The sequence below is a fragment of the Serinus canaria genome, chromosome 5 (assembly GCF_022539315.1).
Source record: "Serinus canaria isolate serCan28SL12 chromosome 5, serCan2020, whole genome shotgun sequence".
Classification (NCBI taxonomy): domain Eukaryota; kingdom Metazoa; phylum Chordata; class Aves; order Passeriformes; family Fringillidae; genus Serinus; species Serinus canaria.
Window position 1 is genome coordinate 39,328,509 of NC_066319.1, and position 25,651 is coordinate 39,354,159.

The 25,651-nt window shown below is 49.6% G+C and overlaps 2 protein-coding genes across 4 annotated transcripts; one reads left to right on the forward strand and one right to left on the reverse strand.

Moving 5' to 3' along the window:
- Positions 1-739: 739 nt before the first annotated feature.
- Positions 740-6,264, reverse strand: PROX2 (prospero homeobox 2). The gene is given in 4 exon segments (XM_030240305.2): positions 740-3,067; positions 3,168-3,362; positions 3,810-3,921; positions 4,420-6,264. Coding segments are annotated over 4 exon segments (2,130 nt in total). The 5' UTR covers positions 6,057-6,264; the 3' UTR covers positions 740-2,881.
- A 3,837-nt stretch (positions 6,265-10,101) lies between these two features.
- DLST (dihydrolipoamide S-succinyltransferase) lies at positions 10,102-25,423 on the forward strand. 3 transcript variants are annotated; one of them, XM_050974907.1, is made up of 16 exons: positions 10,133-10,242; positions 14,314-14,532; positions 14,633-14,666; positions 15,856-15,904; positions 16,969-17,024; positions 17,380-17,454; positions 17,830-17,885; positions 18,588-18,699; positions 19,248-19,403; positions 19,680-19,765; positions 20,430-20,527; positions 22,384-22,514; positions 23,079-23,152; positions 24,011-24,094; positions 24,611-24,778; positions 25,240-25,423. In XM_050974907.1, the coding sequence occupies exons 2-16, from the start codon at positions 14,470-14,472 to the stop codon at positions 25,372-25,374; spliced, it is 1,377 nt and encodes a 458-aa protein (XP_050830864.1). In that variant the 5' UTR covers positions 10,133-10,242; positions 14,314-14,469; the 3' UTR covers positions 25,375-25,423. The 3 variants fall into 3 exon arrangements, with proteins under 3 accessions (XP_030095796.2, XP_050830864.1, XP_050830865.1); XM_030239936.2 differs by lacking the exon at positions 14,314-14,532 and having other exon boundaries at positions 10,102-10,242; XM_050974908.1 differs by lacking the exons at positions 10,133-10,242; positions 14,314-14,532; positions 14,633-14,666; positions 15,856-15,904 and adding an exon at positions 16,576-16,610.
- Positions 25,424-25,651: the final 228 nt, after the last annotated feature.

A 25,651-nucleotide genomic window follows, 5' to 3' on the forward strand; every position in this document is an offset into this window, starting at 1 on the left:
TTGTCTGAAGGTAGACAGAGGTTAAAAAGCTGCCAAAGAAGATACCATCATTGGCTCAAGTGGCCTGTAATCTAGATCCTTTGCAGAGTCTATCTAGCCATGCTGGGAGGGCTTTTTGTTTTGTTTTCTGGGATTTTGTTTTGGTTTTGTTGTTGTTTTTGGGGGGAAGTTGTGGGTTTTTTTGTTTGTTTGTGGGTTTTTTTGTTTGTTTGTTTTGGTTTTTTTGTTTGTTTGTTTGTTTGTTTGTTTGTTTGTCTATTTTGGGGTTTCTTGGGTTTGTTTTTTTAATGTCTTTGTTAGATTGAAAATTTACATGGGCAGAATTGAACCCATGGATACAAGTAGTGAGGCCTCATCACAGGCAAAGGATAACTGATGCCAGATGCTATTTCTTGTGGTCATACTGGCCCACATTTCCCAAAAACCAGTGTAATACACAGCTCTCTAGTTCCCACTTGTAATGATAGGGCAAGCACTGGAGCAAAAATTCTGCTGCAAATAGTCCAGTCCTGTTAAATGTTTTCATTAATGTGTGTTTGAGGGAAGGACCCTTTTACAAACATTCCCTCCTTGGAGATACTTAAAACCCCTCTGACATGGTCCTAGGCATCCACCTTTCAGTGGTCCTGCTAGAGCAGGGCGTTTGACAAGATGACCTCCAGACATCTCCTACAACCTCAGCCACTGCATGACTGGGATTTGGGGCACTGTCTTGTCCTCAGTCCCCCACCTACTTTTTTACTGACACTCATGGACTTGCGTCTTACCCCAGGACGCAAGAAACTGTTACCCCCACCAGGAACTCTGTGTGAAAGGCTTTGTTTCAGCAGGATGCCTCCAGTAAACCTGTACCTTATGTTCCCTAATTATTTAGCTATGAACAGATGAATTTGCTGACCCTTCCTTGAGCCAGCCCATCATTCCCCTTTCCAGCAGCTTTGGTTTTGCCTATCCAAACCATTACTTAAGCTCTGAGGTTGTTATTGCCTGCAGGAAGGCCACATTAATGGTACCACCAGCAGCATTTATCCGATGTTGTACATTTGAGTCCAGCACCCTTAAGCTTTGGGATATGTCTCTGTGTGCCTCCAGCCTCCCCTTCCTGATCCTCACAAGTTGCCCTTCAGAGCAGACTAATCATGAGGCGCTGGGGTGAGGGGGCAGGTTTAATGGAGCTGGTGTTGGGTAGTGGGGCCTGCTTGACCCCACAGAGATGCTGGCAGAAGGACTGCCCTTTTGCTGCAGTGTTGTTTTTCCCAACAAAAAGCAAGAAATTTCTATGAAGACTCTTTAGAGCAGACATCATCAAATAGGTCTTCAGGGATGTAAAGGGGTAGCTTAAACAATGTGTTTATTTAAAAAGGAATCACGTAAATTTGGTGTTGGGGTTGTAAAATATACAAACTTGGAGAAATAAATATACAAAATGAAGCAGGAAATCTGGGTGGCCACACTCGTAATGGGGGGAACCATTGTCAAACTGCTCCTATTTCGGAGCTCCCCATTATGTCCTGATGTTTCCACTTCTTTACTTCTGTAGATGCATTGCCTGTGGATCACCCCATGCACTTGTCTGATGCTGGAGCTGTGATTCTCAAGAGTCACTTGCTGCACTCTAGTACCAGCTGGTACCTTACAGCACACCCAAAATTACCTTGACCTTTTCCCAGTTTTCTCCCTGAGGTTTTACATGGGTATGTGGTTGCTCATCACTGCCCTCCCAATGCCCTCGTGCCATGCCTCTGTCAGGACTCCCTCCTCTTCACAGCCTTTTCCTCTCCACTGCCACCTCTGTGAGGATTAGAGAGCCCTTAACACAAAACGCCTCACCATGCTCCATCAGGTAGAAAAGTGGCCACTAAGTCATGGCCACAGGGTAAAGAAACCTCCTTGAGTTTACAACCCTTACAGCAATGGGGTTGTAGATGTCAAGGCCCAGCTCTTCCCCAGCTTGTGTTAAACCCACAAGGACTGATGGATCTCAAATAACATTCTCCTCTTTCACCAAGGGCAGAGTACAGAACAGAGATGCTTTGGGCAGTTTTGCCAGAAGGAGCATGGTGTGGGGGAACATGGATGGGTGTTTAACATGGAGCTGTCCTCCCAGGTGATGGGCTGATGGAGGCTCTTTGGAGTGCCAAGCAGAGCTGGCTGTGCACCCTGCTCTCCTCCAGCATCCCGGAGAACACTGCTGGAGAGCACAGACCTGCTTGGCCATGGCACAGAGCTGCACGGGGTGGGGGTGTCTTGTCTAACAGCACAGGGGAGGTGGAGAGGTGGAGGAGAGTGTTATTCTTGTTGGCTACAACAAACATAGTTTTTACATATCCCAGACAGGAACAACTATCCCCATGGAGTGCTTGAAGTGCTGGAATTCACCAGCTGTTTTCTTTGGACACTCGTGTGTTGTATCTGGACAGAAACTGAGTCATGCTTTTGGACTCAGTACATCCACTAGTCTGCTGTGCCAAGGAAACTTTGCCCACTACTAGGACCTCTTCCTGTTTTATAAACAGCAAGGCTGTTTGCCCTGGTTTTTGACCCTCTGGAAGAGAGAATGAAGGTAGCTCAGTCAGGGTCATAGGGAGAGCTGGGGCAGGGCAACTTCTCAGGCTCCAACCTGATGGCTTCCTCTCTGTCCCTCCCTTCTGGTGGTCCTCACCAGTTCTGAGCAGCAGAATACAATGCACACAATGCAGCATATGCAACGCAGCATAAAATCCCAGCATGAGGGAAGTGATAGGCCTCACCTAAGGAGCTGTCTTACAGAGAGTGCATGGCTCTCAGAGAGAGAATACCCCAAATAACAGGTGTTGTACAGAGTGCCCATGAGGTGCACATGGTGGCTGCGCACACAACCCAAGGCTGCTTTCACAGAGACTCAGCTGTGGAGCAGTTCCTGGGAGCAGCCAGCAGCTTTGAACCCTTCTGGGATGTCACTGTCCAGTTTGGAAATGATTTTGTAAATGGGTTTCTTCCAGAAGGGGTCGGCATCCTTGCCTGCCCTGACGGCACTGAAGAACTCCTGCAGTGTCAGGCTGGCCACCTCCAGGAAGCGCCCTGGCACCTGCAGCAAGACAGGCATCAGCCAGTGACACCACCATGTCATGGTGCCTCCTCACCCCCACAAACACTACCACCCCCTTTCCCCCCATCCCCCTCCTCACCTCGAAGTCATTCCCCTTGTTGTAGTGCATGTTCAGGGCACGAAAGAGCTCTGAGTCCCGGGAGACCTGGAGAGTGCAAGCATCCACAACACCCTCCAGCAGGGCCTGCCGGGCAAACTTCTCCACCTGGATGTAGTAAAACTCACGGAAGTTGCTGAACCACTTGATGAGCTGGGAGGTGATGCAGCGGCTGAACTGGTGGGGGGACAGCCAGAGGATGGTGTTAGGCCAGCTTGGATCCTCCCTACCCACGAGTCCCTGCAAACCCAGCCAGGCGCTGCTGGACTGGCCCAAACCCAGCTCTGCCCCAAGCTGGGGCAATGACATCAGCGTGTCCAAGGTGTTCTCCACACTGAGACTCGGATCCCAGCTGCCCTGCAGTGAGGAAGCACATTCATGGGGTGTTTTAATCTGAATAACTCGATTGCACAGGGTGAAGAGCTGACAGCCCATGTCTGCCACTGCCCTGTGCACCTGCTCCTGGGCTGCCCATGCTGAAATGGGTGCTGTCCCCCATCTCCTGCCAGCAAGGCGGGGGGACACAAGAGCAGCCCTTTCCTCATGGTTCCCCAGGGAGGCAGGCTAGGTGCCACACCACACAGGAGCCCCACCCAGCAGCAGTTCTGGCTACTGCTCTTTTACCTGCACATCAAGGAAGTAGGTCTTCAGCAGAGTGGAGCTGGGGTAGCGGGTGAAGAAAAACATCAGCTTGGCCTTCTTCAGGTGCCCAGGGGTCAGCGCCTCCTGCATCTGCCTCGGGGTCAAGGAAAGCCTACACGTACCCAACCCCGAGCTCTGCATGTCCCTGAGCACCACCCCTGACACATGCATGCCCCATGCCCACAACAGCCCCTCATGGCCTGTCAGGGGGGCAGAGGGGGTTCATCCTTGGCTGGACAGCCACTGTTTTTTTCCCTTGAGAATCCCTGAGGAAGCTAATCCTCCCCATAGCACTTCACAGTCTTGTGAGAACCAGAATTTCTGTGAGACTCCTGCTCATGGTTTAGGATGACAGGACCCCCAGTTTAGCCCAAAAGGAGGCTTGGTAGCTCCTGGCTTATACCCACAGCTATGCTACAGCATCTGGCCAACGCTGAGGAGTGGCAGTGTCCCTCCATGGCTTAGGACTCTTTTCCTGCCTACACCTGTTTAGTCCCCTATGGAGCAGCAGGGACCTTGGCCCTGCAGAGACCAGCAGGGGCAGTGCTAAGCTGTGGCTCCAGAGAACAAGGGGAGCACATTCCCCAGGGACCTCTAGCTGCCCCCAAAGGATATGTGGGTCGAGGCAAAGGGCACTCCATCATTTGCAGCTGGCAGCTCACCGTGGCCATCCCTGCCAGCTGGCAGTAGTGCCAGGCTCTCCATGCTTGCAGGGCTCAGGGGCAGCGGATGGTGCTGCTGCTGTCTCACAATCGATGACCTCAGTTTAACAGTTCCCCAGGGCAACTTGAGGGGCTCTGGAGAACCCCTCTCCAGAGCAGATGGGCTCTCACAAGAGTCACTGTCCCAGAGGCTGTGCTGGCTGTAGCCCAACAGCTGGCTCAGCAGCTGGCTGTGCTGCACAGGGGTGGCTGAGCCCAGGGAATAATCCATGCTGGGTACCCGAGAAGATTTTCTGACCCCCTTTGAGCTGAAGGAGGCAACATAAGAGCCCAAACTCTTCCCCAAAGCTCCTGGCAGGACCTCAGCCTGGGGTGAGTCCAGGGAGCCTGGTGCATTCATGGGAGATGGCTTAGCAAGTGGCTTTCTGCATTTCCCACCAGCAGTATATTCTCTCCTGGCATCTGGCCCCAGCATCGGAAGGCTGTGGTGCTGCTTCTGGATGTGGCTGTCTGCCTTTGGCCAGACAGTCTTCAGGACAGAGTCCACTACCTGGCATGTCACCACAGACAGCTCGTGCTTCAGTGCCTGTGAGAGTACCCTCACTGCCGAGGGCAGGCCACCTGTGTCACCTCTGTCCTCAGCCTCCTCCAGCCCACACGCCTCCAGGACACTCCTCCTGAGGGGCACTTTGTGTGGGTTGCTAGTGGCAGTGGCACTGTCCTTGTTCAGTCTGTCTTCGGGCTTTCCAGGCACTGGCTGCACTTTCTCTGAATCTTCCTGTGTTTGGGCAGCATCCTCAGAGTCACAGACTTGGTAGAACTTGTCTTGAAGCCACCTCAACTGCTGCTCTAAAAAGCCAAGCTGCTCTTTCAGCTGCTGGCAGCCCTTGGCATGGGAGCTGGCCCCTGTGGAAGCCACTCTTCCAGCAGCCCCCGTGCCCTGCTGGGGCACTTTTGGCTTCCTCTTGCTCTCCTGGGGCATCTCACCACCCCTTTCCCTCTCATGCCTAAAAGCTGCCTCCAGGCTCGTGTCAAATGCCTGTGGGGCTGGTGGGTGGCTCATGCCCTGGATGATGCTCTCCACCCTGGCCCTCTTGGCTCGTAAGTGCTGGTCACAGAGCTGCTCCCGTGGGTGCTGGATGGAGAGCTTGTCCCCATCACCAGCACAGGGCACGGGAGCTGGGGCACGGGTCCTGGGGAAAGCCAGGGCTTGTGCTTCTTCTCCAGGACGTGCACCACATTTGTAGTCATGAGGCAGGGCCACTGCCTGAGAGGAAGGGAAAAGAATGGTGGGATCCATGTTCCTGCCAACCATTGTGTGGCTGAGGAGCTGTGGTATCAGGGATGCACTGGGGGAAGGCAAGAGAGAATCAGTCTGGAAACAGGGCTCCAATTTCAGCCCCTGGCCATGCCCTGAAGTGGCACAGTCTCTATCCTGCTCAAAGCCAGTCCTGCTGTCCATTGAATCTTCTTCCTGCCTGGACAGGCTGGCAGGCTTCCCAGATGTTTGATGTTTCAGCCTGCTAGTGCTGTGGAACTGGAGAAAGAGCAAGAAACAGAACCACATACAGCAGTTTTCCAAGCACAGGGCCAGAGATTTTTTTTCTCTCAGATTTCCATGGCATTCCTGCTCCCCTGCAAAAACTATTTCACCAGGCAATGACCCCAGGCAGAAACTTCCAGACACTGCAAAACCCGTGAACAGACTGTCAGGTGTCACACAACAGCAGCAATGCCCTAGGCACCACTCCACTACCCACCCACTAGCCAGTCATTCATTGTGCCCAGAGTACATGTCACCTGCTTTGGGCCCAGCAGTGCCTGGCACCACAAACTTCCCACATCACCGCTGCATCTGCACCAGAGGCATTTGGGGAAACTGCTCACTGGGCCTGTGGACTCTGCTACGAGGGCAGGGAGCAGCAGGCAGAGCCCTCTGCCACATACACCTGGGCAAAGGGTGGGTTTGGGTGCTCCTGGGTGTTGGCAGAGCACAGGGGAGCAGCAGCAGCTGAAGGTATTCACACAGCCAGCAAGGCCATGGGTGCTGCCGGCTTCTGCTGGCCCCAACACCCCCAGCAGAGCCCCCAGGGCACGGGATGGGCGGCAGCACTTGGGGGATGGGCCAGCACAAACGGGCTGGTGGAAGAGGGCACAGAGGGGGTAAAAGTGCAATGTGAACTGCTGTGAGCAGGATACATCAAGATGTTCAGGCTAACACAGCATGGGGTTCCTAAGTGCTTGGCAAAACACTGGATAAAAGAAATGAGGATGGGGATTATCAGGGAAGAGAAAAAATACTGAGCTAGCAGCCCCAGGCTTAAAATTGTCACGCTGGCTCCAAGCAGGGATTCATCCCCTCTGCTCATTTCCTGCTTGCACAGCTTTGCAAAAGAAGTGTAAAACATTGTATCTTGGGCGATTACACAGTAACTGCCCCTGTGGGATGCTTCTTCCTTACCCACATTAACGAGCAGCAGCTTTGCACCCCTAAATTAGGACGGCTCTTGTCTTTTCCAGACGCCTTTAAAGCCTGAGATTCTTTTGCTGTTCCCAGAAATACCTGATCATTTTCAACACCATCAGTCTCCTGTCCCTGTAACTGCTCCACGCCAAGTCCTCCAGACAGTGTAGAAAATGTTTTTTTTTTTCAGGGGTTTTTAGCAGGTTGCCTTTCTTCAAACACCCTGAATTCCAGGCAGGTGCCTGAGAGAGCTCTACCTTTTGCAGAGCCATAGTCTTGACAAACCAAGTATTTTCTGGGTTATCTGACACCACATGTTGATCTGTGTTGTCTCTCCACCCATCCTGACCATTAGGGTTCCATTTTCCTAAGAGTCTGCTGTAGGGTCTTTCAAACTGCTCCGTTTATCCACAGCCAGCACAAGGCTGGGGTGCCAGCAGCTCTCAACATCCAGCCTTGCCCTTGTGTTAGAAGCTCGACCATTGCCTGCAGCTGCCTCTCAGCCTGCCGTCTGCACCCAACACAGTCACACAGCCAACACAGTCACACAGCAAACACATTCCAGTCCGAGATTCCATCCAGCCTTAATCCTTTCCTCGATGGTGTGGTCCTGTAACCTCACTTGTTTTTCTACACTTTCTCACAATTTCTCTCGTCTGCTGTGCTCAACAGCAAGGTCAGGAGCTTCCCTGTCCCCTGGGCTGAGGCTTCCCAGCCCCCGGAACCTGGGTGATACACCCCTTTTAAACAAATCAACTCAGGGCTGGCAAGGTGACCTCCACCTGCTTAAGGTTTCCAGCACCACCGTTTCTGTTCTGGAGATTTGGAGGGAGGGAGCAGATCCTCCCGTCCCAGGCCACGGCAGTCCGCTGGGGTGGCCCTGGCTCTCCCTCACAGTGTCCCCGGCACCGCAGGACCAGAAGGTGATGCCCTAAGCAAACTCCTCCTGCCGATGCAGCTCTTTCCGCACGAAGTTAGCAGGTGCGTGCTTTGGTTCCCACTCTCACTGGCAGCTTTCACTAGTGCCACCCTCCAGAACACCAAAAAGCAGCCGAGACTCCTCCTACCTGAGGAAAAAGACAGGAACGAAAGGAAGATGCTCAGAAGACGAGGGCAGTGTGCCTTCTCCAAAACTGAAGCCACCCCTCATGGACTCCCTGGGCGCTCCTCGGTGGCACAGCCGCGCACGGAGCAGCGCGCTGTCCCTCCGGACGGCAATTTCCCGCAGAGCCTTCCCCGGCGGCCGCATGGCTCTGTGCGGTGGCAGCCGTGCCCGAGCCGGGCCGCGGGTAACCCCGGGAGCGCAGGGAGCACGGGCAGCCCCTGGAGCGCAGGGAGCACAGGCAGCCCCGGGGCACGGTACCCGTGGGCAGCCCCGGGGCGCGGGGTGCCGCAGAGGCAGCGCCGGCGCGTCCTCCCGCCGCGCTCAGGGCCTTTAAAGAGGGAGTGGGGAGGCCGGAGGCAGCCAACCAGCTGGGAACGACTTCTGAATATGCAGATGGACACCCAGGAGGTCAGGCCCAGCGCCAGCGTCCGGCCACCTTCCCTGCTGTCTGCCGCACTCGTAGCCCCTGGAGCCAGACAGGCATGGGCTATCAGGTGCGGAGTTGTTGGCTGCCCAGGTGGGCAGAGGCCCAGAGGAGCAATTTTCGCCTGGAATTTGGCCGGAAGCCCCGTTCAGGACCCAGGATAGTGAAATGTTGGTGAGATGATGCAAATACACCAGGCTGACGAGCTGGCCCAGATCCCACCAGCTACCCATCTTCCATGGAAAGTGGCTAGGCATTCCCCACGTCCCACACCGTGGAGGAATGGAGGCAACCGAGCTGTACTGGAGGTCTGCAGCACAGGACATGGGCAAGAAATGGGGCAACACAGGAGAAGCAGCGACTCAGAGTCCCTTGCTTGCCGCAGGGTGCTTTACAGACAGCACCAACAGCGCTGGCATCACTCCCAGCTGAGCACATCCTGACCCCAGCCCCAGGACAAACCTACCTGCCCCAGCAGCACACGTGGTTGTCAGACACTTCTCCTCATGCAGGAGCTGTGGGTGGGTGGGCAAAGCCTAGCCATGAATGCCACTCCTGGGTCTTCATCTGCTTAGCTTCCACATACTAACAGAGCATGGCAATGCCAAGTGTATTCACTGAGTGGGCAGGAGGCTGTGGTTAAAGGCAGTTGACATCAGGGGGTCAGTATGGTTCAAGGATATTAGCCTTCAAAAGACAGATCACAGAGAAATCCCTGGCAGAGAGCCTTTCTGGCTCAGTTGCCTTTTATTAGAGCAGTCAGCTCATCCTCAAAGCCTCAGACACTATCCCCTGTTGATTTTTATTCAACCTCTTTCCTTTGAAAATGATCTCATATTTTGAATCTTGCAGTTAACCATTCATACATTATTAAGCAGTGGCTAAATTAAGCACATGTGCATAACCCAGACTTGGTTCCTTGAGAGATGCCTGGCTGTCAGACAGCCCTTTATAACTATCCCAGGCTGATTCCCAGAATCTGTAAATAAGTTCCTTGGGTTTTCTTCCACCTGTGGTTCCTTGCCTGGAAGTAGACAGAAAACAGAAGCTAGCTGGGGAATTCTCAAATATTTTCAACATACAGAGCGCACCTGAGGAACAGGGCTTACTTGTGGGCTCATTTCCCCGTTTGCCATGGTGAGATGAGCTCATTGCCCGTTTCTAACCGTGCAGCATCTCGCTGGGTGATGCTCGCGGCAGTATCGTCCCACACCGGCTCAGCGCCGTGGTTTGCCAAGGTGAGCAGGGAAAACACGGCTATAGCTGCCCTGCAGCAACCCAGAGCTGCTTCAAAGAATAGCGTCATGAACCGGCACTCTTCGTAATGCATGGGGTTATTTATTACACATATACATATACCATTACATATAACAACATCCATATGTACAGATACGTGTTTATAGAAGCATATGGAATACATAGATATTTTATATGTATGTGATCTATAAGTAATAGTATTTACTATCACATACATTGTATAGAATGGTTAATACCTATATTATTACATATATGGTAACACAGCAATACTATGAGCAGCCCCTGGCCCCCGGCCCCGCCCGCGGTGGTCCCGCCCCGGCTGCTCCCCCCGCTCGGGGAGCTTGGTCCGGCCCCCCGCGCTTCCGCCTCGCGCCGGGCCTGCTTCCGGTGTCCGCCCTGCGGCCCCTCCCGCCGCCGCCGCCGCCGCCGCCGCGATGGTGCCGCTGTGGCGGTCCCGCTGCCTCGGCCGCGCGCTGGGCCGCTCGCTGCGCGCCTTCCGACAGGTACGGCCCGCGGGCACCGGCCGCGGGGAGCGGGGCAGCGCGGGAGGGCGGCGGCTGGGCGGGCGAGGTCGGCGGCGCCAAGGGCACCGGGACGCGTCCCCTGCTGCCTGGCGCTGGGCACCGCCGTCCCGGGGACACGGCGGGGCCGGGCACAGGAAGGGGCGGCGAGGCTGTCCCCCAGCAGGGGCCGCGGTGAACGCGGCGCTGCCCCTTCCCCGCGGGTGCCGCTGCCCCGCTGCCAGGCCCGGCTTCGCGGGAAGGGCGGCGGCGCCCGGCACGGCGCAGAGCTGACCGGCGGGAAGGGCTTCCGAACGGCGCCGCTCTCGGGCTCCGCCGTCCCCGCCTGTCAGTGGCTGTAGCATTCGGGGCCCTCGCTGTTGGCAGCCACCGGCCTGCGCTGGCGGAGACCCTCCCGGGCCAGGGTGCGCCCGGTGCAGGATCGGCAACAAACCGGTATGCGGTTTGTTGTGTAAATTGTGTGCTCTGTTTACAGGGCAGTCATTGAACCGCTGCAAAGGGTGGTAACCTCTGCTGGCTGCAGCGTGGGCTGACGGAGCCCAGTAGCGACTTAACCCTGGGGCTGCCCTTGGCCAGCTGGGTCCTGTGTCCTTCTGCACACATCTCCCGTTTAAACAGCAAACATGCACAGCTTCATGTGGACACACATATATGTGCATCCCTATGGCATGGGAAAGATCGCTTCTCTTCCAGTGACCAGCTGGAGCCTTCGAGCATGAGACTTGTTTTTAGACATCCTGCAAATGTAGGCGAGCAAGTGGTGACAACCCATTGTAATGTAATGACACGTTTGTGTTATAAACGCATGTGTATACATGTAAAAGTGGGTTAGGAACCACTTAAGAGTAACTGTACAGTTACAGTTTGAAATGTAGAGACAAATTTATTATAATGCAGTTTAAACAAGCTTATTAAAGTGGCATTTTAGCATATTTAACCTTGTCAGCTCTCAGTGGTGCTGTGTAATTATAAAGAACAGGAAGAAGTCAGATGGAGTATTCAAACCTTTTACAAAACTAGTCTGAAAATCAGGAGGTTTTAGGCTGAATGCTTTTTAACCTTGGAAGAGTTATAACAGTAGTTTGATTTCTATTTGAACAGCAATATGGGAAGTAAATTTTGATTATGATGTAATACAGGCTTTTTGGAGAGATAGAAAGAAATTCAAAACTTGGCAAACCTCTGATGGCAGAGGGGAGAACAGTATACATGTACAAAATTCAGAAGTGGAGGATTGAATGGGGGGAGTGGAGTCAGTGAGGGTGAGGAAAGGTTGACTGGGTTTTGACTGTCTGTAAAAGGAGAAGAGGTCCTGAATTCATATCAAGTAGAAATCATGAATGTGCACCAATAGCCTGTAGCACATAGGAGTCAGGGCAGGGGCAGGCAGACCTTGAAGGCTGGGTGAAAACCTCCAGAGAAGAGCTAGTCTGGAAAAGACAGGTTTGATCAGGAGCTGTGTAAATGCTTTGAGAATCAAATCCTTTTGTTTCTCTGGGCAGGAGTTCGTAAAGAGCTTTTTCTTCCCTGTTTGCTCTTCCCCTCATGCTGGAGGAGCTCTGAGCCTGTTGTCTTAGTAACAGTATCCACCACTCAGCATTGCTATCTCCGTCCCATCTCGGTATCTGCCCTCCCGTACTGTATATAATTGTTTTGATACCCATGAAAGCCATGCAGTGGGGTTTTCACGTGTAGCAGGGGTTTGTGCTCATCCTTGTCGAAGCAGCAGCTGCTTTGCTCTCAACAAGCCATGGCTGGAGATCCAGTTGCTGCTCTGCCTGTTGCTGGAGCTGCACAGCACTGGCCTTCTGGTTTGCCTCTGTTGAAATGAGCTGCACTGTCAAGTTCATCAGATTTCTTGCCTGAACTGGTCCCTCACTGTTGGTATACAGGCTGTTGCTTTAGCTGATGTATTCCATCCTTTCTTTCAGTGTGTAGTGACCTGCTGGAAGGTGATGGCTCCTTGAAAGGTGTGGCCTGGCACGGTGCATGCCAGAGTCACTTTGACGTAATAATGGTTATAAAAACAATTCTGAGAAGTCATGTGAAATGAGAGGGAAATATTAATCACTTGGTACATGAGTCACTAGCTAATTAGACCAAGACTTCTTTCCCCAAGTGATGGCTGTCTTTTTAAACTGACCCAGAGTGCTAATGCCACGTGGCAAAACTGAAATGTTTCCATTCTCTCTGAAAAAGCTCCAGTAGAAGGCAGAGGGCAAATTTAGCCAAGTGATCCAGGAAGAGGTGGAATCAGAACGATTCCTTCAGGGAAAAAAGGGAACAGGAAGCAGCCCTGTCCAGTGTCTCCTGAAGCTGCATGTTCATCTGAGGTACTGTGGTTAAGAGACACACAGCAGTTCTGCAGAACGTAAGCCAGAGAAATCACAGTATCTTTTATTAGTGGCTTCCTCCTCACATTAAGCTCTTCCCCTAATTTCTTAATCTTAAAGGCAGAGGGTAGAGTGATAGCAGTTTTTTCCTTAACTTTGCTGCAGTTGTAGAATGCAGACTTGACACCACTGATGGAAGACAGCTGCAGATGTTTTCTCACAGCAATTTATTTTAGGACAGACCTTCTAAACTTTCCTTTTTGTTTTAACTCCACAGTAAACTGGTCCTGAGCAAATAAAATTGTCTGGTTTTGCATCAGTCTGAGGCTGTTCCTTTCTTAACAATTTATTATCTGGCATGATAGGAATGCCCTTAACCACTTTTTTTAATAAAGCACCCAGGGAAACAATGGATAGAGGGGAGCTCAGGTCGCTTGATACTCAATTTGTGATTGACTCCATGCTATCTGGGACACTACAGAAAGTGGGAAAAATATGATCTATACAGAGTGCTGAGAATTGTGGTGCTCTAGAGAGCTGACCCACTGGAGTTAAGTTGGAGTTTGTCTTACTGATCCTGGCTTAGAGCTGACTCTACACAAACCAGATCTGAATTAGCAGGACCAGTGCTGCAGCAAGATTAGGCATTGTAGCATTCAAGATGACTCTGCAAAGTCTGCACAGTGCTTCCTGCTTTCCCTTACCCAGCCTGACTTGGGGCAGGGGATCCAGCAGGCCCTGCCACAAGCTGGTTTTGCAGGACTGTTGGTACAGGATCATTGATCCCTGCAGTGGAGTGGCAAGCAGGGTGGCTGCATGGTGTTGTGCTGGAGCTTAGCAGTAAGTCAGACTGGCTGCCTGCATCCTTAGCACAGCTAATCGTAACCCTGTTGAATTGCCCATTGATTATTGAGTTGTGTCTGTGTTAATATCCAACAAGTCAAATCCATTTATAAGCTTGGATAATTAAACTACCAAGGGCTTGATTCCAGGCCTGTTGGTAGTTTTGATATAAAGTGTTCATTGAATCTCTTTTTGTATGCTGCAGCACTCAGTCCTGTAGATAGTGTGCCAAGCTTAAGTATATTGTTGGTCCTTGGTCTCTGTTGTCTTGCCACACAGCTCCTCAAATTATTTTGATATTTAAGGTCACTTATATCCCATCCTGCTTGTTTTGCTGAAGCTGAAATCAGGGCTTGTATACAAACTTCAGATGCTGAAGGTGTGAAGGAAATCTAACTTTTACCTTAGCTGCTGGATAAGGGTGCTTTGAGCTCTTGAGTTGCTGTCATTCTAAGCCAGTCAAGTGCATTTCCATCATGGCCACAATGCTTATTTTCCAATTGCTTTTAAAGAGTTCTTATCTTCTCCAATCCTGCAGGTTTGATGTGAGAGGAATATGTAATAACAGTAGGGGGAAGTAATTGGAATATTTTGAAACATGTTCTACTTTTGAGCGCTGTTATGGTGAGCTAGGAGTACAGTCAATGATTACACAGGTATGAAGTGAAACATCAAAGAATGTGGAATTCCTGACTAACTGACAGCAGTAGAAATTTTGCCACTGAGAGGAATTCTGGTCTTCTGGAGTTCAAAGGCTCCATAGCTTTAGAAAAAAAAATTAAAACCCCTAGATGCTGCATTCATGACTGTAGGAGTAAACATCGTGGGATGTTTTATCATCATATCCAGTAGCTACCCTTTACCTTCTCATTCGTAGCAAATTCTATTGGAAATCTGTTCCATCTTAAAGAGGAAGGTGTGCACGAGAAGGTCAAAACTTCTGGATCCAGAACTGGAAAATGCGAGCACCAAATTTAACATCACTGCATCATAAAGCATCCTGGGAGGAGACAAAGGATAAAGAAGGGCATAGATGTTCTCCTGCTCTAGCACACTGTGGGAAAGTGGCATGCCTGCAGACTGGAGCATGGGAATGGTGGGTCCTGTGTCTGATTGAGATTTCAGGGGAAAACCAAAGTCCTTCTAGGATGGGTTTGTATTCTCGCAATACTGATACATCCTTTTCTCTCTGACAGGGGAACTGTACTCTGGCAAGATGCCCTCTGTCTGGTGAGTCTTACACTTCTATTTCGTTTCAGGCTACCTAGAAAGAACAGAGCTGATGATGGAGGTTGGTAATAGGTCTGATTGGGGTTTGTTTCTGTCAGTCATGTAGTGAAGAAGCAGTGAAATGAGCTAAGTTTCCATGGGAGTGCCTCCCTTGCCTGATGTACATGTTGCCTGATCCATTTGGCTCTGGTGAAGAATTCACAGCAGCAGCACAGTGTATTTCAGGTATTGCACTGCTCGAAGCACATGCTGTTGCAGAGCCCTAGCTCTCTAAAAAACTCCTTTGAAAATGATGGATGAATATTAAGTGACATGTTAGATCTAGTGTGCCTGTGAACTCCACTTCAATGCTTAAACTGTTTTTCCTTAGAGCTCTGTTTTTTCTAGCTGTACTGTAGAAATTGTGCTGCTTTTTTAAAAAATCAAGTGGGGAAATGGCTCTTCCCTCTGGCATTTTGTAATTGAGATAATTATGTTCTCCAGTTACTATGCTGACTCTCTTTAAGATCAGTCTGGAAAACTGCCCAGTGCCCTGTAAGTGACAAAGGACAGGAGTCCAGTTCATAATAAAAAATGCAGTGTCAGGGCATATGAGCAGTGTGGGAAGGGGACAGTGGGGTATGTGAAACTGGGAAGCTGTGCAAGTATTTCCTATTGTGATTTTGGAAAATAGTTTTCTCTGGACAGGGAGTGGGCAGAGAAGAGGGGTAATGGTGGCTCATTACTCTGCCCTACACCCTCTTTTCAGTCCTTTTTTCCCTCCTTAGCTGTCTCTGAGTCTGTGAGGCTTTCTGGGGTGCCTCTTACAGGGCTGATTCCTTGCTCCATACTTTGTATGGGTGTGGATAACTCAGCAGTTCTGGAGGTGATTCCTCATAGCTCTTTCCTGGTTTTGCTCTGAACAGGGTAGCTGCTGCTTTGTTTGCCCTTTTCAAAGTTACCCTTGTTAGCTTTGTTGTCAAGCTGTAACTGTTTTCCCCATCCCTATAAATCTAGATGCAGAAAAAACCACTGTTCTTGGCAAGCTCTGGCCAGGTTTGATGGCACGGAGGTGTCTCTGGATGGATATATTCCCCATTTGGTCGCAAACTTCTTTCAGGGCGGGTAGTGGTGCCGTCTGTCTTCTTTTATCTGACGATAGTTCTTGAGGGCTGGACAGCTGATAATAGAACTCCTTTCTCATTCACAGGTGCGTCTGGGAGCCAAGGACTGGCTTACACAAACAGCAAGAAGCTTGTGTAAGTATCCACAGGAAAACTATCACGTGGGGAGACTGGGGCTGCTCTAGCCATGATAAGATTTGAGGTCTGAGGAACAGAATATGGTTGGCTGTCATGAAATCCTTGTGCACATCGTAGGCATATGGAGCTAGCCCTAACAAAATCTAGGTTTTGCAGGTTAGGAACTGAAAACAGTCTTTGTCTGCAATCAGATACTGGGACAGGGAAGGGACAGGAGTGAGGAAACCAGTGATAAATGGATTTCTACTCTTTGATTATCTGACTAGAGGTGTTGTTTGCTCTATGATAGTCTCCTGGTAGATTTTCTGTCAGGAGAAGTGGGGTCATTCACAGCGCTGTTGTTCATATGTCAGGGTTTACACTAATGAGGTGGTCTTACAGAAATGTATTTGGGGAAATAACCATAAGAGTACATGCACAAAAGCCTGAAATACTTTGAAATCCTTTGTTTGTACAAAGTAGCCTGTGCTAGAAGAAATGCTAAAGCACTGTTTGCTTCAGTTTTCCAAATTTGATGTCAGCAGATACAAAAATCATCCTTTGGAATGCTTGGGATTGCCAGCTCCCTGTGAAGAAGCATGGTGGAGGGAAATAGCTGGTTTTTGGATGCATTGCCATAGGCAATTTATGATGCTTTTCTTTTTTTTTTTTTTTTTTGGAGCAATCTAACAACTTCTGTAGAGATGACAGTCCTAATCTGGAGGTAAAAAAATTGTTGCTGCACTAGTCTTGGGCATTGTGTGGGCTGGCCAGGTCACCCTTTAATCAGTATTTAAACTATGAGGGTTTTGACGGGTTGTCAGTCTAAATGGAATTCCATACATATCAGTTCTCACTGAGTTTCTGAGAGCAGTGATGATGGTAGGATGTAATGCTTCCTTTCTGACTGGATTGTTGCAGCTTGAACAGTAAATAGGAGTTCTTTGCAACAAATACATCATCAGAACAGCTGAGCAGCCTTTCACATCAGTTAAGCAAGTGTAAATTCTGTAGTTGAGCTTGGTGCTGGCAGCCTGCAGAGGAATGTTCTTCTGTGTTCACACTCTTCTCTCTTTCTGCAGAGTAAATAGCTCCAGTGTATTCACTGTCCGCTACTTCAGAACCACTGCAGTACATAGTAAGTAAAAAGGCAGGAATCAGCATGGTGCTTCTTTTGCTACCTTTTGCTGTCCTACCAACAGCTTCCTTCCATCTTTGGTCAAGGCTCACTGCTTTTCTGCCTGCATGGATGACTCAGGGTTTATATCCCCAGGGCCCTAAAGATTTTGTCTGGCATTCCTGTCACCATGTGGCTTTGAGTCAAATGTGAATTTCTCTGGTGTTTAACTGTTGATCAGTGTTGAAGCAAGGACATGGACAGCAATTGATGTCTGATGGCCTACCCTCTTTAGCAGAGTTGTGGTGACAAGAATGAAGCAATACCATAAATTTTTAGCTCTAAAAGCAGTCAAGTCTGTTTGTCTCTCTCACAGGGGATGACGTGGTTACGGTGAACACACCAGCCTTTGCAGAGTCAGTCACAGAAGGAGATGTCAGGTGGGAGAAAGGTAAGCAATTGCCTCTTCCCTGAAATTCTCATCGCTGTTACTGCTGTGTTGGACATCTTGGGGATGCATTACAGTTCACTGGCTGACATCTTGCTCTGTGCCTTTTAGTTTGTGACAAATGAGACATGTGATTGCAGCTCTCCTAAGGGATTAAGAACTGCAGTTACTGCCTCATCACCTCTCTGTCAGGGAGATGTCTAAACTGGAATCAGATTCTTAACTGTGCAGTAGATTGCTTGAGCTAGTCTTTTCTTTAAAAGTTGTGGAGAAGTGGGATGTAGAAGTTATGGGTTAGTGTGGGAAACTGCTGTGGGTAAAGAGGGGAGGCCAGAGCACACCTCCCTGCTCACAGTGGTCTTCATATCTGTCATTCAGCTGTTGGAGACACGGTGGCGGAAGATGAAGTGGTGTGTGAGATTGAAACAGACAAGGTAGGAGTTCCAGGACCAAAACTTTTCCTAGTCCTAGTCCTAGTAGCAGGTACCCTGTATGGCTTCTCTCCTGCTAAGAGTTCCTAGAGCCTGCAGGACCCTGACTGTGTCTCCTGCTCTCTTCATGGAGATAAGCTTTTCTTATCTTGTATAAAGTTTGCTGTGCTTTAAGTGAGAATTCTTGATAACCCTTACTCATCCCTTTGATTAATCATCACTGGTGGTGTTGTTTATTGGAGCTGTAATTTTATTCCTCCTTCCGATTTGAGTGATTGAGTTTTGAAACCTGTTTGTGCTTAAACAAAGGAGAAATCTCCAAGCCATAGGTTGTCTTCAGATTGTTTAAAATTTAGGCTTTTTGTATATCCACCCCTGGAAGGACTGTTAAGTCTTGAAGTTCTTGCTGAATTCTCTGCCGAATTCAGTTTTCAGCTTTGCTGTTAGGAAGATGCTGGCAGTGGGTCAGTTCTTGACTGTACCCTGGAGATCAGGCTATATGTTACACTGCCAGCATCTCCTAAAGCTTCTAACTATTGGCACAAAATCCTGTTGGAGGGTGTAAAAACTGGTGCAAATAGTGTGAGACACAGCTGCTGTCTGTGCCAAATTACAATATGTGTCTGCACATATTGGCATCTTCTCTTGGGCCCTTGGTCTCCAACTGATGTTTGGGAGAATTTCACTGACTTTCTTTTTTTTCAGACATCAGTGCAAGTTCCAGCCCCAGCAGCTGGTGTGATTGAAGCCCTTCTGGTACCCGATGGTGGCAAAGTGGAAGGGGGGACACCTCTATTCAAACTCAGGAAAACTGGAGGTAAGTCATGCATGTATAACTTGCATAGGCCTTTGTGTTTCCACCAGGCTTTTTCCTGGAGATGTAAGTATTTAGAATAAAATGTTAAAAACGTTTTTATTCTAAATGCTTAAATCTCCAGAAAAAAGCATTTAGCAAAGCATTTAGAAGGGATCCTGAGAGAGGTTAAATAATTCCCTCATCTACCTCTGCAACTGGAAGAAAATACCCCTACTTTTTTGTCCATTAGAAAAACATAATTTTAGTCCTTCTGAGGGGGATCTTCTCTTTTGTTCCCTCTGGAGGAGACTAAGCTCTTAGCTATAACAAGTTGAGAATTCCCCTAACTCCCTTTTGTGCCCTATTCTCTGTAGCATCCAGCCTCCTCCAGTAAGGAGGTCAAGGGTGTTGATGAGTAAAACACTTTCACAATGGGTTTCTCTTGTGGTGACTTGTGTCGAACATAAAGGCACTCTGCCTGAGGGTTTACTTTTGTTAGATTGGTTGGACTCATAGATCTCTGCCAGTGGAAGCTGGTGCTCTTACCGTGGTTCTTGCTTGTCTTTCAGCTGCTCCTGCCAAGGCTAAACCAGCAGCAGCCCCTCCTCCTCCTGCAGCCCCTGAACCTGTAGCTGCGCCTGCTCCTCCCCCTGCTGCAGCACCAATTCCCACTACAATGCCACCAGTGCCGCCTGTGTCAACTCAGCCCATCGACAGCAAACCAGGTGAGCCAACAGGCATTTGTTCCTGTTCTTGAGTCTCTCTGCTTTGAGGCAGAGTGTATAAGGTAAAACACATCAGAGACATTTGTTGTCAGGGCCTCCCACAGTATTGCCCTGCTTGCTCCAGACTGGATTGCTCAGCTATGCCTGGAACCTTCCCAGCCTAATTTAAGCTGCTTCTATACTGTGTCACTTAAGCAAGGAGCTCAAATGTGCTTGTTGCCTCAGGGCTTTTTCTACCTGGCTTCTGTTTTTGACTGATGTGTTTTTTACCCTCAGTGTCTGCTGTGAAGCCGGCTGCAGCCCCAGCGGCAGCCCCTCCTGGGGAGGCAGTGCCCACCAAAGGTGCCAGATCAGAGCATAGGGTAAGCTGTGGGAGTAGGGACCTTGCCAGCACTTCTGTTGCTAGGTGATAATCTGTTCTGGCTTGAGCTTGCCGGATGTGTCCATATCCACCTGTACACACCCAGCTCAGTAGGGCTGTGACAGGTGGGAAAATTCTCTACATGCAGGAACCACTTACAAGTGGTGTGAAGGAAGAGCCTGGACCAATCTAGCATGGGTCTTTTCTAGGCAAAAGTCTTGTCTTGAGCTCTGCTGACTCAGGACAGAAGGACTCAGTGTGATCTGCTTGGTTTGTCCACAAGCCCTCAGCAAAGGGTTGAGGCTGCTGAAACTGCCTTGTGTATTCTTAAGAGAGCATAGTTGAGCAACCTGCTTTCTTAGCAGTCTTGCTCTTCTCACGTTAGCCACTTGGAAAGCTATGCATGCTTGGAGGTCTTGAGGAATGCAGAGGTCGGAAGTAGCTATGCTGTGATGCATTTCAGCACTGCTTTTCAAGTGAACTGTGGATTGGGCTGAGCAGTGAAATAAACTCCTTAGCCCATTGTGCTCCTGACCTAGAGTGAAAACCTTGGCCCTAGGCATCTAGTCCCTCCGATGGCAAGAGGAGAGCCTTTTGGGTTTCTTGTGCATTTTGCCCTTGGATAAGCTTTAGGAAGCTTCTGCTTATACCTTTTTAATTTGCAGGTGAAAATGAATAGGATGCGTCAGCGTATTGCTCAGCGGCTGAAAGAGGCTCAGAATACTTGTGCCATGCTGACCACTTTCAATGAGATTGATATGAGGTGAGGAGTAAACCTCTTTTTCCCTTTATGAGTAGAAACAGATTAAGGCAGTAATCTTTAAATAGCAGTCAAAACCTTGAAGGTTTTCTTTGGAGACACTGGCAGCATGTCTTTTGGGCCCTCTTTCTTAGGTATGTACCACGGTCTGTGCAGCTTCTTCAGGACCACATTGGTGTTGTGGTATGAGGGGGTACAGAGCTTCCTAATGGTCTGTCGTTCCTTGGGAGTCACCTGCTACTTGTAATAGGGGGAGTCTCTGATTCTCTTCCTTGGGCTTTTTGGTGGAAGACTGGTAAATGTTGAGCAGAAGACCAGAAGTGGCTAGTATCACTTGCATATAGTGGCTGTTAGAAGACAGCAAGATGTAGCATCTGCTTTCTGCCACTCCACTGGGTTACTGCTTTTGGAGTTGTTTAACTTCCAGTGAGTTGGTTCTCCAGGGCTCATCAGCCTTTCAGGTGAGCATTGCTTAGGCCTAAGGCCTTTGCTGTCAGATGGCATAGCTTTCTAGAGACAGATCAGCACCCTTCCCCATCCTCTCAAGCAGGTGGGGGGGCTCCTGACTCAAATGCTCGCATGGACTGAGCACACTAATGTCTTTGGAGGGTAGGCAGCTTATGTTACAGTGCATTAAGGGGAAATTGTGCCCAAATCAAATTGCCTTGTGAAATCCTATGCTACTCCTTAAGACAAAACATGTAAATATTTGGGTCTCAGAACAATAAGGCTGGCAAAATAGTCTTGATTGGAGGGAAGTGCTGCAGCTTTATCTCCTCTCAGAGGCTCATTGAGGTGTCGCTTTACGCCAGCCTGGGGCTCTCATTGCATCTGGTAATGTGGTTTGGATTGATTACTGTGAAGTTGATTTGTGAAGACCTGTGCTGGGGCCTCTTGCTTCCCACGGGGGTCAGTGTCTGAAAGGAGAAGGCCTTAATGAGGCAGTTCCATAGCAAACTGTATCCTCATTGCTGCAGCCCTTGTGTCTTGGGAGGCACTAATGTCTTTGGGTGGTAATCCTAACTCTAAACAAGGTTAGACACAGGAAAACAAACACTAAACCACGGAAAATCCTGCTCCTTGGTGAAACTATCTCTTCAAAGACTGAGGGTTTCTGAAGGGGGAAGGGAGGAACCATGCAATTCCACAGCTTCTTATGTTAGGCTAGAACAGGAAGAGCTTGTAGCCACAGCTTGGTTGATGTTTTGTAAATGGCCTCAATTTTGATTAATAGAAACAGTGGGAAAACTGATTTGTCAGGTCAAGAGCTATGGGTGGACTGGCACCCAGTACCATAGCTCCTGGGAAAATTCTTTTCATATTCACTCAACTCCCAAAGCCAGAGAGTTGGGTACAAAAGTGATGTTGTGCTGTCTGGTGCTGAATTTGCAGAGTGGTTGAGGTCTTTTCCTTTGATCACTTTGATTTTATTTCCTGCATATTTACTGCTTTTGCCACATCCTGGTTTTTCACCCTTCTGTGTCAGTCCAGCCACACCTGCATTTGCTGTCTGTGGTGCCACACTGGTATGAGCACTCTTGTCTCCAGAGAATTGGTGGCAACATCAGGCCTAAGCAGGAAATATACTACGCCCTATCTTGCTTCTGTTCTTGGCAGTGTGGGCCTTGCAGGTTTACCCTGGCTGTGGAGCTCGTGGTCCAGGGCCAGTTTCTGTTTGATCCTTTGGCAGGAACCTTAGAGCAATGTTTATATCACATGTGAAGGCTTTTGCAGCTGACTGGAGGTTTCCCATTTGGTGGTGCAGATTTGCATCCTTGGGGCTGGCACTGAAATCTGTAACAGAGAGAATGGTGTTTTCTTGGGCTCCCGGTTTACCAGCGTTATCATGTGTTTCGCAGCAACATCCGGGAGATGAGAGCTGTACACAAGGATACCTTTCTGAAAAAGCACAACCTGAAGCTAGGTTTCATGTCAGCTTTTGTGAAAGCTGCAGCCTTTGCTCTGCAGGACCAGCCTGTTGTGAATGCAGGTGAGTGGTGACCCTTGCTGGTGACTTGTATATCTGGGGAACATGGCAGAATGGAGGAAAGCCAATGGCCAAGTCCGTGGCTGGAGTAGTAGCTTGGAGAAGCAAATCAAATGCACAGAAAGCATGGGGACAGTCCTGCATGCTGCTGCTGATTTTGCTAAAGCCACTTACATGGGGAGCGGACAGCTTACCAAGAGGGACTCGGCTAGGAAGGGGTGACCAGGACTGGGGCTGGGGCCGTGCATATGCAGCCTACAGAGAGTAGAGCCTGCTGGTTGGTGTTCAGGTGATGCTGTAGGCACAGTGCAGTTCCTGGGCATGTCAGAGGTGCTTGCTGAAACGCAGAACAGAATAACCAAGGGGAGAATAACTGAGGAGATCTGAGCAGTGTGGACTGTTTTCTTTCCATCTATCCTGGTGCCTCTCCCACAGGTACAGCAAGGAATCATTCTTCTCTGGAGTTATGTTTAAGCTAGACATGAGCAAGTTGTTATGATTTTTTTAGCCAGTAAAACCTTTGATCTTAGGTTCTGCATATATAACACAAATTATTTCTCTTTCTAGTGATTGATGACACGACCAAAGAGATTGTGTACAGGGACTATGTGGACATCAGTGTTGCTGTAGCAACTCCCCGGGTAGGTACCTTGGATGCTTTGTCCATGCTTCCTGCAGCCTTTCATATGGTATGATCATATACTTTGAGCCAGCACAGCTTTGTGCTCTGCTGCAGCAGAAATTAGCTGATAAGACTGATTCTTTAAATGAAACACCTGCTGCATCATGGACTGCTGAGATGTCTTTTGAGAGAAGGCAGAGGACCAAGAATATTCTACCACTATAATCATCTTAATAAGAGATCTTGTAACAGGATCAATATAGATCTCAGTTGTTAATGAGTAGGGCCAGGTTAGGGAAACCCTTTCTTGTCAAGAATTCATGACATAGGGAGTAAAAGCTTTGAACGTCCTGTCCTCTGGCTAACTTTGCTGTGCTGTTCCAAAGAGATGTTTCTGTCCAGGGAGAGTATGGGATGGAGTTACAGATGTTGAATTAGTGCATTACCTTCTTGATTAGAAGGTTCTGCTATGAAGCAGAGGTTTGACAAGGACTGAAGTTCTGTCACTGTCTTCTCCCGAAGTCTAAGGGAGGCCCAGCAAAAAGAGGTGAGAGAAAGAGGTGCCAGCTGAAATCTCCCAATGCCTTACCTGGGAATTTATCAATGTGGAGCTGGCTCCAGACAGACCTGGTTGATTTTATGAGATAAGCTAGTAAAGGTAAAGATGATGGCTTAGTTTAAGGTGTCAGCCTTTGCTGTGTATCATGCCAGGTTTCCTGTCAGGCTACCAGGGTGTGAGGCAGCTCTGCCAACCAGCTGCTGTGGGCTGAGGGGGAGGCAGGAGCTCTCTGGGGCTGTGTCCAGATTCCTGCTGCATGACAGCTATCTGTGTGTTGCTGCACTGAATTTGCTATTCATGGACTTTGCTTCTCCCCAGGGTCTGGTGGTCCCTGTGGTTAGGAATGTAGAAAACATGAACTTTGCTGACATAGAGCGTGCTATCTACGAGTTGGGGGAGAAGGTAAGGAAAGTTTTCTGAAGAGGGTTGGGAGGAATGGAAAGAATTGGAAATGCTGGGTCGGCATGTATTGATTTGGTTTCTGTGTCGTCATCTCTGACCTCTAACACACTGAGTTGTGCTGTGGGGAGTGATCCAGTTACATGTCCGGCTGTGCCTTTGCCTTCTAGGACAGCTCTACTTGTTCCCTGTCCAGAAGACTGCAATCTGCATTAGTGACATGGTGTATTTTCACCTTTGTCTTTAGAGGCCAAGGCTGAACTGCCCTGGGGTAGAAATCCCTGTGTCTGTCTCCTGCAAAAGCAGGAGTTGAAACCAAAGGCGAGAGATTCCTTCTCAAAGCCACTAGACATTCACTCTAAAGACAGGATGCATTTTTGAGTAATTTGTGTTGGTTTTCAGCTGAACAAATCAATAAGCAAAGCTCTTGCAGTCAGTATTTATTCCTTGAGAGAGTGGATGTCCAAACCCTCGTTCTTTGCTCTCTGTGATCTGTGTGGCTTTTTTTTTTGCTTCTAGGCACGGAAGAATGAACTGGCCATTGAAGACATGGATGGTGGCACTTTCACAATCAGCAATGGTGGGGTGTTTGGGTCACTCTTTGGAACACCTATCATTAACCCACCCCAGTCTGCCATCTTAGGCATGCATGCCATCTTTGACAGGCCTGTGGCTGTGGGAGGCAAGGTAGGTGGACCTGCACAGGAGGTTTTATGGAACAAAGGACAGGGTTGAGCAGACTGAGGACCTTTTTTAAGGGGTTGGTGTCACTTCTGAAACACTTCATCGTGAAGAAGGAGCAGAGACTAATGGGTATAGGGCACCTTTGCTGGCCCTGGTACTTGCCTGAGCTGTGCAGGGGACTTTGTCCTATCTGTGAGTGGGCAAACTGGTTATAATCTGCTTAGGTGTGGGAAGAAGGAGTTTGTAGCCTTTGTGATAGGGAACGGTTCCAGGAAGGGCCCTTATCTTGTATGTGGCACGGACCCAGCCTGGGTGGGTGGGTAGATAATTTTGCCAGGCGGGACAAATGCAGGAGGGCCTGAATGCAGGATTCGGGGTGGGAAAAAGCCAGGTCTTCCCTGAATTCACGGGAGGAGACCATGCAGGCAGGAGCGCTGAGCTCACTAACCCCTGTCCCTGCTCAGATCGAGGTGCGGCCTATGATGTTCGTGGCGCTGACCTACGATCACCGGCTCATTGACGGCAGAGAGGCCGTCACCTTCCTGCGCAAGATCAAGGCAGCGGTGGAGGATCCCCGCGTGCTGCTGCTCGACCTGTAGGGCAGCCACACCCCCACACAACCCACCCGGGACAGGGCCGCAGCACCAGCAGGGACGATGCAGGGCATTCAGGAACTGGCAGGGGTCATTCCAGTCTTTCTCCCTCCGCTGTGATTGGAGCTGTCCCAGAGGAATTACGGGGAGAGCTCCTACCTCCTTTCCTATTTTGTTTAATGAGGGTTTAGTATCTCACGAGAACTTGCCGTGCAGTGGGCCAACCGCTGAATGGCACTGCCTTTCCAGAGCCATCTGTGTGGCATCCTCTCCTTCACAGCAC

Coding starts and splice junctions, on each gene's coding strand:
- DLST (XM_030239936.2), top strand. CDS start 10,174: ATGGTGCCGCTGTGGCGGTCCCGCTGCCTCGGCCGCGCGCTGGGCCGC. Junction 17,025..17,379: donor CAGAACCACTGCAGTACATA/GTAAGTAAAAAG, acceptor TCTCTCTCACAG/GGGATGACGTGGTTACGGTG. Junction 22,515..23,078: donor CCAGCCTGTTGTGAATGCAG/GTGAGTGGTGAC, acceptor TTCTCTTTCTAG/TGATTGATGACACGACCAAA.